We start from the raw sequence: 18,177 nt of genomic DNA on the forward strand, positions 1-18,177 counted from the left end.
ATTGCAAGACGTACAGCTCTGGAAAAAAAAAAAAAAGACCACTACAAAATTTTCCCTTTCTCTGATTTTACTATTTGTAGGTATGTACTTGAGTAAAATGAACATTTTTGTTTTATTCTCTTAACTATGACAACATTTCTCCAAATTCCAAATAAAAACATTGTTATTTAGAGCATGTATTTGCAGAACACGACACTTGGTCAAAATAACAAACAGATGCAGTGTTTTCAGACCTCAAATAATGCAAAGAAAACCAGTTCATATTCATTTGTAAACAACACAATACTAATGTTAGAACTTGGGAAAAGTTCACACATCAATATTTGGTGGAATAACCCTGATTTTCAATGACAGCTTTCATGTGTCTTGTCTCTCCTCCATTGCTGTTGGATGACTTTATGCAGCTCCTGGCACAGAAATTCAAGAAGCTCAGACATGTTCCATGGTTTGTGTCCATCCATCTTCCTCCAGAAGTTTTCAAAGTGGGTTCAGGTCTGGAGATCGGGCTGGCCATGACAGGGTCTTCATCTGGTGGTCCGTCATCCACACCTTTATTGACCTAGCTGAGGCCAGGAGTATTGTCCTGATAGAAAAACCAGTCCTCAGAGTTTGGGAACACTGTCAGAGCAGAAGTCCAGTTGTTTTCAATAGTTATTTTTGGATTCCAATTACTTTTGTGGTACTAATAGCACTGTTTTTATCTATTGTAAGAAGATAGTGATGGCCCCAGTAGTGGTTTTTATACTTCTCCTTCTTAAATAAGACATGGATCAGGTGTTTATTCAGTAGAATAAGGTGTGATTGTGTTGGAATTCAACACACACAGGAATGGAATGGCTGTCATACATGCACACATGCTGATTTCACAGGAAATTGCAGTGGTCTCTGAATTTTTTCCAGAGCTGTATATACTGTATATTGTCTTATATGACATATTATGTGTGCGAAGGTACAAGCATTTGACATAATAATGATGTATAAAACTAAAAGAGCAGAACACTGAAAACAAAAATACAACCAAAATAACGATAAGTATAGACCTGAAAAAACACCAGTACTAATAGAATGAAAAAACAGCAATCTTATGAAATAATATGTATTTACACTGAATTAAGTATTTGTCCCATCTGCTGTGGGAAACCGTGGAATATTTGTGTTTTGGAGCCCAGTTTAGAATGACAAACACATACATCCTCTACTCATGTTGGAAGTTGTCCAATGACCCCATATTCAGGAGACACGTCTCTTCTGTCTAATGACATGTACGTCGTGTCCCCTTCACTCGGCATCACATTCAGTTTTGATTTCCTGCTGAGAAAAGAATGGAACAAACATGATTATGATCACATTTAAAAGAAACTTTATTGCTAAAACAGGTCCATACAGCTTTGAAACAAAAAAAAACTTCTTTAGAAACATACCGAAGAGAAATCATGTAGATTGTGTAGAAGACATTCATACTGAGAGATACAACAGCAACAGCCAAAATGACTGGAAAAAGACCTGTTATGAGAAATAAAAGGAGTAAGGGTCATCACTGCCAAAGCTGCTGAGTACATGGTTATTTCACACAGATATGAATAAAGGTATAAGAAATATTTTATTACTTGCACTAAAAACATAGACTATTAAATTCAACAGTTAGAACAGAAAACTGAATGCCATCATTAACCCAGAGTCTGTAGAATTTCCTCTGGTCACAGCAAGAAGGTTCTGGGTTGGATCTCCATCACCTGTAGGTGTGAATGTGAGTGTCAAACATACAGCCCCAGGGCCAAAACCGTCCCACCACAGGGTCCAATCTGACCCATGGTATGAATTTGCAAAGTGCAAAAATTACACTGACCATACTAACAGTCATCGATGTTGAACTCATTGTAGTTCAGGGGTCACATACAGACCAATGTGATCTCAAGTAAAATACTATCAGAATTAGGGCTGGGTAAAAAAATCGATTCAATCGATCTTAGATCAATCTCATTTTAATTTTGCGTAACTGATTAAGAGTGGATGAGATCAATTTTTCAGAGCAGGACCGGGAGTAGGCGGAACTGCGGGCGGCTCGGTCTTGTGAACCCCTGGGGAAGACTTGGTCTCACTCGCAAAAAAGATGCGGAAAAGACGCGGTGGGAAAACCCCCTCCTCTGGAGGTCCTCCGGCCTCAAACTTGAACCCACAATGTGAAGGAACTGGCCATCCGGCGAGTCGCAGAAGCCGGTCATTCTTGGAATAATAACTTGGATCCATACTATCACCTGTGGCTGAGTATGGAGTTAGAGGAAGAGGAAAGCGACAATGTCTGACCGCTACACCCCCACCCCGACTCCCTGACCAACATTCATGGCGCGTGCACCCCCCAGCCCCGCTCCACTCCGACCAACAATCACGGAGTGCACCCCCAACCCCCCACCACAGGTGAGTAGTAGCCTCCAGCCATAAAACAGAATAAAGATGACAAAGTCTGATCTGAGCCACTGTAAAAACATGGGAATGTTTCTGTGCCGTTCATTATTTCAGAGAACATTCAGCAATTTACTGCTGAAATGTCATATTTATTTCCTTTCTAATATCAATATTGATCCCGGTATTGATGTGTTGCATGACTGCGGTACTCAAATAATCAGGTTACAACTCAAAATTGTACTTTGGTTTCTCTAAATTAGTCTGAATCAATCAATTAATACTGAATCGAATCGATATTGAATCGAATCAAATCAAATTGTAATTAATCGATTCAGAACCTCATGAATCAAAATCGAATCGATTATAGAAATTGGCCATGACACCCAGCCCTAATCAGAATAACCTATAAATAATGACAACTCCAAATTTCCTTCTTGATTTGATGAAAAATAAGTAAAATTACCTTAAGAAAATATTTACTTTTCACAATTTATCCTTTCTCAATAAAATGTGAATAATCTGAACAACCATTTACAACCTGAAACATAAGTGCAATTTTATAATATTATGCTTGTTACTGAATCTCTAAGTTCAATTGTACATGGTTATTCAGGTAATTCACATTTTCAAAACATCATTTTTGTCACATTACAACAAAGAGAAACATTTGGATTATTATTCATAAGTTATTATGTTATTATTTTAATGGTCCAGTCCACTTGGGATCACATTGGGCTGTATGTGGCCCCTGAACTAAAATGAGTTTGACAGTTCTGCTCCAGAGGGTTCAGCAGTTTGTAAAATGAGTGAATGAATCATATTGGAACTGCAAAAAAAAAAACAAAAAAAAAACAGCTGTTTGTTGTAAACCTTCCACCCAACATTGTCGCATTATATGTATATATGTAGCCCAGGCTTTAAAGTCATTACATAATTTTTTTATGTAGAATGCATTCTTACATTAATTTGATTCATAATTGTTTGTAGTTTAAAAAACTGTGAAAAAATATCTGTTTAAAATGATATGCACAAATGTAGGAACAATCATTTGTAATCAAATTGGATTTTCTTAATATCCGCTGGAAAAGTGCTAGTGTTTCTTTAAATTTACCTGGCTCCGTTTGATGAGCTTATCAACCGACCAATCACAGCGAGTCTTATTCCACCTTATTCAGCCTTTCCGGTTATGACAACTTTGTGTTTCTCAGATACGGAAGTAATTAACGTCCATTCCCTCGGCGCCATTCACTGAAACACATGGAATCTGTTCCATCACCATCCGCTTGATAAGAAGTAAAATAACTCTTAAAATATAGTTTTATCAGTTGTGGATGATGTCTAACATCTGTTGATCGGTATATTGTCGTGATAGGGTTTTGTAGAGCAGCGCGAGAGGCCAATGAAAATTCCTATCTTCCGAGATGGAATACCGTTAGCATGTTCTTACCCTGACTCAGCGGTGAGTGGAAAATACTGTTAAAAACCTGTTAAGATCCTGTAAAAGCACTTAATATTTAGGTTGCTTGTTTCAGATAGCCATAAGAAGTGTCAATAACTGTTGGTAAGATTGAATTATTTGTGGGTTTTTTTTTTTCTATATTTATGGTAATTAAAAGAGGTGAATGTTTAGTGCATTTTCTCACTGTTTCACCGGTGCAGGGAGAAATAATAAAGCACGCTGAGCCTTAATACCTCTGCATTACTGTGAATATTATAGCACTTTATTCAGTTTAACTAAGCTAAAAGAGTATTTTATAGTGTTTTATTTTTATAAAACGATGTTTTGTGAGTTATTAATGTAACATTCTCTGAACATGTGTATGATTACAAGAAGCATTTTGCTAACAAGTAGCATTTTGAATGTATTAATTTAACAACTGTGATGTATATTTGAACTGATTATATTTGATTGTTGTGCAACTAAACTTTTCCAGAACATGATTTAAACTAATTAGTGCAAAGCTGAATGTATTTGATTAGTGAAAATTCATGGGACGTTAGATATTAGAACAGAATCTATATGGACAATGTATGAGTTTAACAAGCTCATCGGATTTCATTTGGCCTGCTATAGGTCAGGGTTTGTTTTTTGTTTTTTTTTCGGACGCATGAAAGGTTTTACAGCCACGTCGCACCATCTATGTGAGCACGTCCTGCAAGGAGTGTATGAAGTTTCAGCGTTCCAGATTCATCAGAAGATTCCCAGTGTGAACTGGGTGGCGAGCCTCATCGAACCATTGATACTGAGCTTCAGCAACTGATCAGGATCCTTCGGACTGTGTGGTAGGACAAAACCAAACACCGACACTGGTCGGAAAAAAAGGGCCCAAACACAAGGATTAATAACTTTGGGAAGTCAAAGAGGGTTTTATTTTTCCGGCTTTATTTATTTTAGTTTGTTATTGTCTATACGATGTTTATTCTTCCAAAATGGTGTGAAGTTAAATTGTGACTTCAAATTATAATACAAGTGGTCATGAGAAAAACACAAACCAATAGTGTCTGTGTCAGTGATGTTCAAATTCCTGGCTCTTAAAAACTTCGTACCTTCTGATACTGGTCCGATTATTATTATTGATCATTATCTACCTGTGCTCTATTACTGGGTTACATATAGAAGGCCAAAGTGGAAATATTAGACTTCAACTAAAGGTGAAGGTTCAGTTCAAACATGGCTCAAAGCAGAGGCGATTTCTCAAGGACTGCAAAGGAAGCTCAGCTTCCCCTAAAATTACGAAAATTAAATGATTAAATATGTTCGGTTGTGTTGACATTTCATTGACTACAAATGTGTTAGAACACGTTCATCTCAAAGACGAGTTCATTCAGAATCAGCTTTATCACAAATCAAGGGACTCGATGTTGTTCACTTCTCATACATTCCCGTTGCGCCTTTTTCTCATACAATCTATGGTCAGTGCATTTTCCCGTAGACGCTCGGTGTCCATGCACTTCAATGGGACTGAGTGGAACAGTTTTTTTCATTGCCTCAAAGCTGGACGATAATTGGATAAATGCCATGATGTTGTCCCGCCCCCGGATGCTCAGCGTCTCTGGGGGTGAATGGAGCTGTGGGCGGAGCTCGGCTGGGCTGGATGCTGGGCTTTCACGTGCTGATTGGAGGATCAGTCGAAAGGCTAAATCCCATTTGATTGACAGCTATTTTGAGATCTACTCCTTCACCTGACAGTTCAGTTTAATACCGTCACACATTCTGCTTGTGACATTGAGAGAGAAACCACTACGAAATTACTTGTTCATTTCTTGCACTGTAAATAAAACACACTCATTGTACTTCCTCGTTTCAATTTAACATAATTTCAACGTTTTCTTGTTTCAGTTACATAATTTAATCATTTCATGTTCGAGTTTAATATCATTTTGTAGATAGTTAAATCAATCATACTGTTGGCTAGGTCGGAATGAACTAGCTATCTAGTCCCTGGAAAAGACGCCTACTTGGTACGATAACGTCACTGACCATTTTCTTAAAAAGGCCGAATTTATGTTTAAATAACTTGACAGTTTTTTTTGATGTAAGCCGACAATGAGCTTCCCCTCTCTGAAAGACGAGCAGCTGCCACTGGCTCAAAGGGAACCAGAACCCTAAACAGGTCGACCATGATCTGGTGGATGGAACAATTCACTACCAGATGTAGAAAGGGCAGTGTTAGATTCAGCAAAGCTGGTGGACCTCCTTTCGAATGATTCTGTAGCATATTCACTGTATAGAATACTGACCTTGACCAAACCTTGAATAGGTTTGTTGCTCAAAAGAGTTGACATTGAGCTGGCGAACGGTGGAACCCACAGAGTTGCTGCTGTGGCAGAACAGAGTGGACGGATCCAACTCCTGTGGGAGGTTTATGGTGATGGTGCTCCTTAGACCTGTGCCGTTCAGAGACTCACTGCTGATGTCTACCTTGTCCGAGTGAGTCACAGATAGTCCGTCCAAATACCACTGTAATCTGGGAGAAGGGTTTCCCACAGTGGAACAGGAACAGCTGACTGTGGCTGCAGCTTTGGTGCAGTTGGACGAGGACAGGATCTGTGGAGCAACTGTGATGACAAGAGTGTTTGATCAAGTTTAAAAAAATGCCAAGACACACTCAGGTGAACTCTGTCATGATGGAACACAAAAAGTCTATTGTGAGGGGGTTTATTGTGGTAATATTTATATAAAGTTGAACTATCAGCAAGTCTCCCAAATGAATAATAACAGTGAGTGGTGTACTAATAATCTACTGCATCCTTCATTCCTACATTGTCTATTATCTCTATTGGAGGCTGCTTTATAATGATTGACATACGTTGCATTAGAAATCACCCAGTCATATTACAAAAATCCAACATGACTTCTAGTATGTATCTGAGTAGGATGACTTGTTATGTAGTCATCTGCCACAGGTCAATGTCCAGTTGAGTCTTGTTAGTTAAACTGCTCCAGCCACTTACCACTTTATTACATATTGCACATATTGTATATGTCACTTTAAATCAGTCATCTCTATACAACCTTCATTGTCTATTTATTGTCTCCTCAACCTCCTGCTGTTTATTGTTATATTCTATGTCTATAGTTATATTGTTTATAGTTATATTCTATTGTATTTATTGATACTTTTTAATATTTTTTTCTACTATGGTCACTTTGCACCGTGGGGCCTTAGAGTCTTGAAATTTCAGTTTTCTGTATGTGATGTACATATGGCAAAAACTGACCATAAAGTGGACTTTGACTGAATCACATTCAGTTTGGTCCCTACAACCAGCATAAACAAAAGAATCAGTGCAAAAGTGGTATTCTAAGCACCAGTCCAACACCACTGATGCATAGACCCTTAATAAAATATCATCTACAGTTATTATGGGACACTTTGCTGCATTAAATCCAACCAGATGAAGAGGATATAAAAATGTGATACATACATTGAACATCTATTTTTATCTCGTTGGACCGTCCAGTTCCCAGATCGTTTTCAGCCTGACAGAGGAAAGCACCAGTGTTTCTTGATGCAGTAATGGTTAAATCAGGTCCGGTGTGGATTAGAGTCTCATGTTGTGGATCAGCTCTGTACCATGTGTAGTTCTGTACTGCTGGGTTGGCATCACTACTGCATTTCAGAATCACATTAGTGCCCTCATGAACTGGACCAGATGGACTGACCAAGACTGTGGTGTCTTTGGGTACATCTGAAAAATTAATTAATAATGAATTATAGGTTTTATATTTCTATCTGACATAGAACAAATAACATTGTTACAGGTTCTGATATTCTCTTGAAATCCAGCAAACAAACATTAGGGATTTTCACATTTAACTTGGAATTATTCCAGTGAATATGATCCTCTGTAAAAATACACTGATAAAAGACTGTCACCTAAATATTAACCCAATCAAATTTTATTTATATTTATTTATATGCTAAGTCACAACAAAAGTTATCTCATGACACTTTGAATTTAGAAGTGGTCAAGACCAGACTCCAATTCACAGACACAGAATCAGAATCCTCCAGGAGCAAATGTTTGGTGACAGTGTTGAGGAAAAACATCTTTTCCACAGGTAGAAACCTGGAGCAGACCCCGACTGTGGAGGATGGACGTCTGCCTTGACCAGTTGGGGTTAAAGAGGCAGACTGAACATGTGAAGGACAGGAAAATATCCATCAACAATATCACACTGTCCATATGACATGACATGATTTATTAAGTAAGTAAGTAAGTAAATTTTATTTATAGAGCACTTTTCACAGACAGAGTCACAAAGTGCTTTACCAATTCAAATCAGAGTCAAATCAATTCAAAGCAAAATCAAATTAAACACATGTTGAGCCACAAACATTTAACTGAACAATGTCAAAATGATCAGAAACAAAATACTGGACAAGATGTTAACTGATCTGAAAAAAAAAAAAAAGATCATGTGTTTTTGGGACACCACAGAAAAAAAAGAAAAACTACATTTGCAAGCAACTATTAATGGACCCAAGGACCCTCACACTGTTTTTTTCCCTTTGTGCTCTACATTAAGATAATTGATAATCATTGATTCCAAGATTTTTGAATTCTTATCTTCTATTAAAAACGGACCTTTGCATTTCCTTTTATTTAGTCTCCACAAAAAATTTGTCAGAAAAATTGTATAGTTGGTGAATAGGAAAAATGTGTGCAAAACTCTAGTGTTCGCACACATTGCTGATTGGACTCTTCCTAAAACTGCAATTGCAGTTATTTTGGGTAAAGCGTTATTAAGCAAATTCTAGTAGATGAACACACACATTTAGAAACATGTGATACATACATTGAACATCTATGTTTCTCTTGTTGGACCGTCCAGTTCCCAGATCATTTTCAGCCTGACAGAGGAAAGCACCAGTGTTTCTTGATGCAGTAATGGTTAAATCAGGTCCGGTGTGGATTAGAGTCTCATATTGTGGATCAGCTCTGTACCATGTGTAGATCTGTACTGCTGGGTTGGCATCACTACTGCATTTCAGAACCACATTAGTGCCCTCTTGAACTGGACCAGATAGACTGACCAAGACTTTGGTGTCTTTGGGTACATCTGAAAAATGAAATAATAATGAATTATAGGTTTTTTATTTCTGTCTGACAGAGAACAAATAACTTTGTTACTGGTTCTGATATTCTAGTCAATTCCAGGAAACGAACATTATGGAATTTCACATTTAACTTGGAATTTATTCCAGTGAATATGATCCTCTGTAAAGAGACACTGATAAAAGATTGTCACCTAAATACTAATGGACTGAACTGTCATTTTGAACGACAATAAACTGTCCATCAACAATATCATCCTGTCCATAAAACATGACATTATTTATGAAACACATGTTGAGTCACCGACATTTTACTGGACGATGACAAAATGATAATAAACAAAACAGCTGACAAGAAGTTTACTGATCTGAAAAGAAAACAAAAGGGGAATTGGTCTGTTTGGGATAATATAGAAAGCACAGAAAAAAGCTAAACTATATTTGTAAGTAGGTGTAGGTGGGTCCAGGGACTCCCACAGTGTTCTTTTTATTTTGTGGGCTTAAAATATTCACAATAGGCAGTTCATGAATTATTGACCAAAATGTGTTCACATTTATTCCCCCTGTGGTTCACAAGATTCAATTCTATGATTAAGTTTTTTTTAAGCCTCATTATCTTCTATTAAAATCTGACCTTTATACCTGTTTCGGTTGATGAATGAACAGATTTTATAAATGTGATACATACATTGAACATCTATGTTTGTCTTGTTGGACCGTCCAGTTCCCAGATCGTTTTGAGCCTGACAGAGGAAAGCACCAGTGTTTCTTGATGCAGTAATGGTTAAATCAGGTCCGGTGTGGATTAGAGTCTCATGTTGTGGATCAGCTCTGTACCATGTGTAGATCTGTACTGCTGGGTTGGCATCACTACTGCATTTCAGAACCACATTAGTGCCCTCTTGAACTGGACCAGATGGACTGACCAAGACTTTGGTGTCTTTGGGTACATCTGAAAAATGAATTAATAATGAATTATAGGTTTTATATTTCCATCTGACATAGAACAAATAACATTGTTACAGGTTCTGATATTCTCTTGAAATCCAGCAAACAAACATTAGGGATTTTCACATTTAACTTGGAATTATTCCAGTGAATATGATCCTGCAAAGATACACTGATGAAAGACTGTCACCTAAATATTAATCTAATCAAATTTTATTTATGTTTATATTTATTTATACACTAAGTCATAACAAAAGTCATCTTATGACACTTGTAATTTAGAAGTGGTCAAGACCAGACTCCAATTCCCAGACACAGAATCAGAATCCTCCAGGAGCAAATGTTTGGTGACAATGTTGAGGAAAAACATCTTTTCCACAGGTAGAAACCTGGAGCAGACCCCGACTGTGGAGGATGGGCGTCTGCCTTGACCAGTTGGGGTTAAAGAGGCAGACTGAACATGTGAAGGACAGGAAAATGTCCATCAACAATATCACGCTGTCCATATGACATGACATGATTTATTAAACACATGTTGAGCCACAAACATTTTACTGACAGTGTCAAAATGATAATAAACAAAACACTGGAAAAAATGTTTACTGATCTGAAATAAATAAATAAATAAATAAATAAATAAATAAATAAATAAATAAATTTAAATGTGTTTTTGGGACACCACAGAAAAAAAAGAAAAACTACATTTGCAAGCAACTATTAATGGACCCAAGGACCCTCACACTGTTTTTTTTCCTTTGTGCTCTACATTAAGATAATTGATAATCATTGATTCCAAGATTTTTGAATTCTTATCTTCTATTAAAAACTGACCTTTGCATTTCCTTTTATTTAGTCTCCACAAAAAATTAGTCAGAAAAATTATAAAGATGGTGAATAGGAAAAATGTGTGCAAAACTCTAGTGTTCCCACACATTGCTGATTGGACTCTTCCTAAAACTGCAATTGCAGTTATTTTGGGTAAAGCTTTATTAAGCAAATTCTAGTAGATGAACATATAGATTTAGAAACATGTGATACATACATTGAACATCTATGTTTGTCTTGTTGGACCGTTCAGTTCCCAGATCGTTTTCAGCCTGACAGAGGAAAGCACCAGTGTTTCTTGATGCAGTAATGGTTAAATCAGGTCCGGTGTGGATTAGAGTCTCATGTTGTGGATCAGCTCTGTACCATGTGTAGATCTGTACTGCTGGGTTGGCATCACTACTGCATTTCAGAACCACATTAGTGCCCTCTTGAACTGAACCAGATGGACTGACCAAGAAAGTGGTGTTTTTGGGTCGATCTAAAAGAAACGAGAAAAACATTATTTGCCTTTTTTTTTAAGTTTCACAGTCTATTGATATCAGTAAAACAACACAGATCTGGGTCAATTAGCCTCCTGATGTTTGAGTCTGAATAACGTTTTCCTCAGTGTGGTTAGCAGTGGTGGCTGGTCCATAGGGGGCGCTGTGACACTGTGATGCTGTGACTACTACTTCAGATTACATGGAGAAGAAGGCCTATTCTAACATTAATGAATGAATGAATGAATGAATAAATGTTTATTTCAGTTAAATACAAAATACAAAACACATACATATAAAAAAAAAACAACAAAACAAAACACCTACATATTAAAAAAACAAACAAACATAAAATTAACACATTTTGTAACTGAAAAAGGAAGAAGCTGAAGCGGGAGGCTTATTTCTGCTTCTCCTATTTACATCCTTAGTCCATGTCCACACCTTAAGTTGCAGCAGATAAATACTTAAACTTAAATTATACTACATTCAGTGTAATAAGTTATTCTGTAATCATATTACTTTCATAGCCCTTCATAATTTGACAAATTAAAATGTTTTTAAACATTAAATGTTATTAAAACATTTTGCAAAACATTAAATGTTATTAAAAACATAAGACTAAACATGAAATTTATAACAAAGAAATGTATCTGAAATTTAAAAAATAAATAAATAAAACTGCATGATTTGTTAAAGTATGACTACGTTCACTTCATGATTGTGGGGAAACCTGGTTGTGTTTTGGAGTCTTAAAACAGATGTCCTGAGTCTGCGCTGCTATTGGAAGATTAAAGAATGAGCTATGAAATCAGAACTGCTTTTATTTCCATGTTTTTATGTGATTGCATTCACAGAAAAACAAGTATTAGTTCTACGACTCCAGAATGGACATAAAGCAGACATTCAACCTGTTCCAAATTTCACAGATAACTGAATTTAGTTCAGTTCAGGCTGTTACAGCTAGGATTAGAGGCTTTGATTCATTTTAGTCTTTCAAATTTAACAGTCTGAAATCAAAATAATTTCTGTTCTAATCAGTTTTCATTTATACAACTGTTTCTGGATCAGGAGTTTATGAAAAAGGAATAACACAAGGAAAATAAACACTCCAACCTGAATAGGACATTTTCATAATGTACTCAGGCAGCGCCACATGGGTCACCTTCAGTAAACTGTATTTACAACGCAGGAGGAACTGAACAGTAAACATGGGACCATTCTGTAAAATATATTTCATATTCACTCCTATCTCACAAATGTATTAACTTCTGCTTAGAATAGAACCACCTCGGGTTAAGAGTGTGGTGTCACTGTTTATGACAGTCTGAGCCTCAAACTACACAAAATGATGAGTCAGACATTTCACACAATTGATAAAATGCTGAAATTTGACACAGAACATGAGAGCACATTTTAAAGTTTGAAGTTTTGGTTGTTTTTAATGTATGTTAATAAACACAGTGTGTACCAAAATTATAACCAAGGCTAATTTCCATCTTTATTTTGCGTTTTACTGTGTACAATTGTGTTATGCAGGTAAATCACTGGTGAGAAAAATGATTACAGCCATCGATGATGAAATACATTAAAAAGCTGAAATCCAATCCAACTTTATTTATAAATCCTACTATAATGGACGTTGTGCGTGTCTTTGTCCGTTGCATCTTTGTCCGATCGATGTTGCATGTTGCAGCACATGAGGGCATTTTTATGCCTTTTCCTCAGCCTTCACAGGCCTGATCGCCACCAAACTCACCAAATAAATAGAAACATTACCCGACTATTTACTACGCACAATTTTATGTCTGTATTCAAATGCTGTGAGGTATGCTGGGTGATTTTACCCGGGTCCACGCTCACCACAGACCGGCTCGCAGCTAACCACAGACTGGGTCCCAGCTCAGGCACAATTTTATGTCCATATTCAAATGTTGTCAGGTATGCTGGGTGATTTTAGCCTCTCTCTACTTTCAGTTCTTCATCCCTGCTGCCATACTCCATTTTCAGAAGTGTTTATGCTGCCGTTCATGAAATTTCTACTGCTAGCAGACGATGCTAAAATGTGAAGGCTACAATGTACAATACATTAAAATGTATCACATGTTGACTAGCACAGTTGATTTTCATTCATCAAGTTATTAGTCATAAATTCAGACATTTCTTAAAATCACTTCTTGAAGAGAAATACAATATCACAGTATGCTGTTACATTACACATTATTCCAATATATATTTTGTGCATACTTTCATCTAAACATAATGAAAATATTTTTAACATAATCTTACATTTTGTGTATTTTAGATAATAGTAAACAGAATTCTCACTGACTCCCTGGGTACATAAATTATGAAAATAATACATGAATTATTATATGAGACTCTACAGACTGACAGTTAATTGCTAAAAAATAATGATTACAACAATACTATTTTCATGAAACAGATTACTGACAACTGGACCCAATGAGTTTCAACCCTAGAAGATTTTACGTTAGTTGTGTCCAGAATCTACACCTTGGGTTTTCTATGTACCAGATATAGAGTATCCAGTCATACAAACAACAAGAAGTGTTCATCAGCCTAAAAGGTGCAGGGGACAGGCACACCACAAAACAGCGTAACTAATGTTATAGGCATTAGAAAGTCAATAACGGACATACCAAACAGATCAATTGAAACAAAGTGTTAACACTGCAACAGTCAATATATGACAAATCACTATGTCAATGGATCACTGTTTAAAGCAAAAAAGGATGCTAATTAATAGAAACAGTTTGGAAAACCTGAAATTGTAAACTAACAAATCTGTCTAATTGTTTCTATCAAATTTACTTATACTTATCTTTATGAACTACTTTGTTGAACAATGCAAATAGGCAGTATTTCACTGCATATGCTATAAATTGATGGTACTGAAAGAAGCAAACTGCCTAAATGCATAATTGTGTCTTGAAAATATTCCTTAAATATCCACTCCCAAATAATGTGAACGATTAACATTATGATAATTTTTTTATAAAATGGCTGCTGCTCTTGCTGTGTCCATTTACAATAATGTATGGTCACTTTTCACACACAATGGCACCACAGCTACAGTGCCACTAGTAATAATAATAATAATAATAATAATAATAATAATAATAATAATAATAATAATAATAATAATAATAATACTAAGCGTAATACATAAAATTAATAAAAACATTAAGAAACTATAAAATCAAATTAATGTGTTATGAGATAATTGAAAGTGATCATTTCCAAACAAATTAACCAAAAGGTCATTTAATATGCAATATTAATAAAGGACTAAATTAAAGTTCACTTACATTTAACACGAGCTGTTAGTTCTTCGCTAACAGACGACACATCCCTGTTGTCTTCTCTCCTGTAGACAGCAGTGCAGGAGAACCTCTGTCCGTGGTGGAGGTGAGAGGCAGTGAAATTCAGAACAGACTTTATGACTTTAGTTTTGTCCTGATTTTCCATCAGTGTCTCCTGACTGGTTCCCAGACTGGGGGTCCACGTCACAGTCGGACGAAGAGATGGACAGGGAGCTGGAGCAGAGCACTGCAGACTCACTGAGGCCCCCTCCTCCACCTCCAGTTCAGACGGAGACAGAGTCGGTTTAGGAGGATCAGCTGGTGGGAAATCACATATAGACCAGTCACCAAATAAACACGACTTTAAATATATAATATGTCCAAAATAAATGAAGAAAATCTACAAAGATAAATGGAACATAAATGGTTTAGAGACTGAATTAAAAACATACCTCTGACTTTAATATTCACACCTGATGGAAAAGTATACATCATCCGATCCTTGCATTCCAGTCTGAAAAAATATGTACCACCATCTGCAATTTGTATATTATTCATAGTTGAGGTGCAGGTTTTGTTTTTTAAGTCTCCTGTTGTTGCTTTTATGATAAATCTTGACGTGACATCTTGTGCAGAATTCCAATCGTTTCCTTTTCTCCATTTTGCTACACATGTATTATCTAAGTTTGTTCTATGATAGTCTTGTAGTTCAAAGGAACAGGGTATGGTCACACAGGATCCAGCTACAGCCTCTATTGTCTCTGGAAAAAAGATCTGAAAGTCTGCACTTAAGACACCTGAAACACAAAACAGTGAAAAGACAATTACAAACTGCAAAATGTAAGTCTAGGATCTAAAGCATTGCTCAAGAAGATTACAAAAAAAAAAATCATTCAACAATAAAATTTTTTTTTGACATATCTTTTAATTTCATGACAATCCTTAAACTCCAAATGCAAAACTCAAACATCTGGGGGTACCTTAGTTTACGGTTCTGCTTGATCTCTTCTATATTTTTCTATAGTTTCAGATGTGAAGCTGGACCTGAACTTACCATGCAGCAGACAGATAGTGAGGAGGATATTCAGAGCTCCAGCCATCTGTTTGACTAAAAAAGAAAAAAACAGGCCGATGATTCTAAACAAAACCCTCTGCATATTTGTCGTATCTTAACCTTAAACACCCACTAAAACACTGATCACTGTAAAAACTTTTTTCTTCGTGGACTCTTCAGTTTTATTTCAGTCTTTTTTTTTTTTCTATATTGACATAAAACAGGAAGTGATAAATATAAAAGAAACTGACTGGAAGAGTTTGGTGGATTAAAGTTAAAAAATATGTAACTTTACTTCCACCAAAATACATTTAATCTAAATATAGATAAAGAAAAGAACCAAGTGTTAAAGTTTTGTGTCAGGACTTACATTTTCACAAGGTCTGTAGAGAAGTCAAGTTCCTCAGGAGAGTGAAGTGAGTCTCTTAAAAACCTGCAATAATTATCAGCAAAATGAAGAAGTCTTTGTTCAACATGTGCAAAAATGACACATACTTGTTCCCATAAACGGCTGTGAACTGAACTGTCATATTCTTGGTGGAGTTTCTCACCTTTATCTCAATGATACGTTGTACATTTGTGAAAACAGCAGCGGAAATGTTTATAACTACTGCAACTGTTTTCAACTGATGTGTATTTATGTGAGCTGTCATCCATCCATCCATCCATCATCAATGTTGGGATTAAAGTAATGCTTTACAGTAACAGATTACTTTTTGCTGTGATGCAGTAGTGTAAGGCATTACTAATCCATTTTGAGTAATATTTTGTTCGGTACATGTTCACCAGCGTTTGCATTACAACACACTTTTACTCATAATTTATTTGCTCAAATGAAAAAAAAAGCATCTGTAAAGTTCTATTTCCTGTTGGTGTTCAGCAGAAGACAGTCCATTGTCCACATGGACGTATGCTCATTATTAACCCTAACCCTGATTTATAGAAGCTAGTTAGCATGATCCCTGTGATCAGCAATGACAAGGTAAGCTAACGTTTATGACTAGTTAGAATTCTTTATCAATTTTAGATTTATCTTCCTTTGTCCTTGACGCTGCGCCCCCCTGTTTGAACATGTAAAATGTTGGAAAAAATGCAAGCGTTCCTGCTGGGATTTGAATATCGTAGACCAGTGTTTTTCAACCTTGGGGGTGTGACCACCCTGTGGAGTCACATGGAATTCAAATAGGGTCGCCTGAAATTTCTAGTAATTGATAAAAAATGTTTTTTTCTGGTGAGTTAAGAGAGACAATCACAATACAGTATATAAAAGACAAAGTGTGAGTCTGAAACTGAAGCACTGTGGTACTCTTTATCTGTCAAATGTTCATTGTGGTCGGTTTCAGATGCTGCAGCTCTTTCATTTATTTAATTAATTTAATTTTTAATTTAATTCACAGTTTGAGTTCTTGTTTGTTCAGTATTAATTGTCAGCCTTGTAAATCCAAGCTGGACTGACTGTACATATCCTGACCAAGGAAAATCAAATTCCCACTGTGCAGTAATTTACACCTGGCTTTTCTGCCTCCGTCCATAATAATCTACATTATATAGACTAAATGTTGTCTAAAATTAATGTTCATTTGCAAAATAATATAGCAAACTATAACATGATCAAAAACAAATTAATTTTAGCAAAAAGAATGTCTCTGTTTTGAATGTCTGGGGACGCTAGAAATGCATGTGTATTACTGTACCATTTATAATGAGAGTCTGTATGTAATATACTAAATACAGAAGTAATACAGGACTCATGTAACTCATTACAATTCTGACACAGTAATATGATAAGGAAAATAATTCCTTTAAATAACAGTTACAAGTAATCTGTAATGGATTACAGTGTGGTAGTAACTTGCACAACACGGTCTGTCATCCATCCATCCATCCATCCATCCATCTGCTTTCTGAGGTGGGGCTGTTGTATTTGTTGTTGTTGGTGTTTGGGACAAAGCAGTACAGAGACAAGATTAGAAGTGTGAAAAAGTAAGTTTTTTATTTACACAAAAATGCAAAAATAATACAGAGCCAACATGTAATAACTCGGCCTATAAACACAATGTAACTGCACAAAAGAACTGCAGCCAAACAAGAAGGAATGAACAGAACAAACTGACCTACCACAATGAGACAAGAGGGAACATACATTGTGGTTGACCAAACTGAAGAACACAGAAGAGCTGAAGCAAGATGGAGGCTGATTCGAACTGAATAGAAAGTAAGCCTAACTAAACCTAAATGCCCCAAATCTGTCAACGCCCATGGGTCTTTCCAACTAGCATGTTCTCTTGGCCTCAGAACAGCGTTAAGTACCTTGGTATTACTTTCCCACCACATCTGTCAGACTTAATAAAAATAAATCTCGAACCACTACTTAGTGGGATGAGAGCTGATGTCAACCGCTGGTCTCAGCTGAAACTCTCCATGTGGGGAAAGGTAATTCATTCATTCATTCATTCATTATCTGAACCCGCTTTATCCTCACCAAGGTTACAGGGGTCGCTTGGAGCCTATCCCAGCTACTTACGGGCAAAGGCGGGGTACACCCTGGACATTTCGCCAGTTCATCTCAGGGCTGA

The 18,177-nt window shown here is 36.4% G+C and overlaps 2 protein-coding genes across 5 annotated transcripts in view; both read right to left on the reverse strand.

Moving 5' to 3' along the window:
- The window catches only part of LOC115435893 (myelin-associated glycoprotein-like), a 153,945-nt gene that overhangs the window by 108,262 nt on the left and 27,506 nt on the right, over positions 1 to 18,177 (reverse strand). The gene's annotated exons all lie outside the window — the stretch shown is intronic.
- Positions 857 to 16,201, reverse strand: LOC115435897 (B-cell receptor CD22-like). Of its 4 annotated transcripts, XM_030158518.1 has the most exons (11): positions 16,153 to 16,201; positions 15,972 to 16,034; positions 15,602 to 15,655; positions 15,000 to 15,344; positions 14,554 to 14,865; positions 10,957 to 11,220; positions 9,655 to 9,918; positions 7,333 to 7,596; positions 6,145 to 6,462; positions 1,422 to 1,503; positions 857 to 1,311 (listed from the first exon to the last, which is right to left on the reverse strand). In XM_030158518.1, the coding sequence occupies exons 3-11, from the start codon at positions 15,645 to 15,647 to the stop codon at positions 1,200 to 1,202; spliced, it is 2,007 nt and encodes a 668-aa protein (XP_030014378.1). In that variant the 5' UTR covers positions 15,648 to 15,655; positions 15,972 to 16,034; positions 16,153 to 16,201; the 3' UTR covers positions 857 to 1,199. The 4 variants fall into 4 exon arrangements, with proteins under 4 accessions (XP_030014378.1, XP_030014379.1, XP_030014377.1 ...); XM_030158519.1 differs by having other exon boundaries at positions 857 to 1,308; positions 15,972 to 16,198; XM_030158517.1 differs by having other exon boundaries at positions 15,972 to 16,198.

This window comes from Sphaeramia orbicularis, chromosome 16 (genome assembly GCF_902148855.1).
Source record: "Sphaeramia orbicularis chromosome 16, fSphaOr1.1, whole genome shotgun sequence".
NCBI classification, from domain to species: Eukaryota; Metazoa; Chordata; class Actinopteri; order Kurtiformes; family Apogonidae; genus Sphaeramia; species Sphaeramia orbicularis.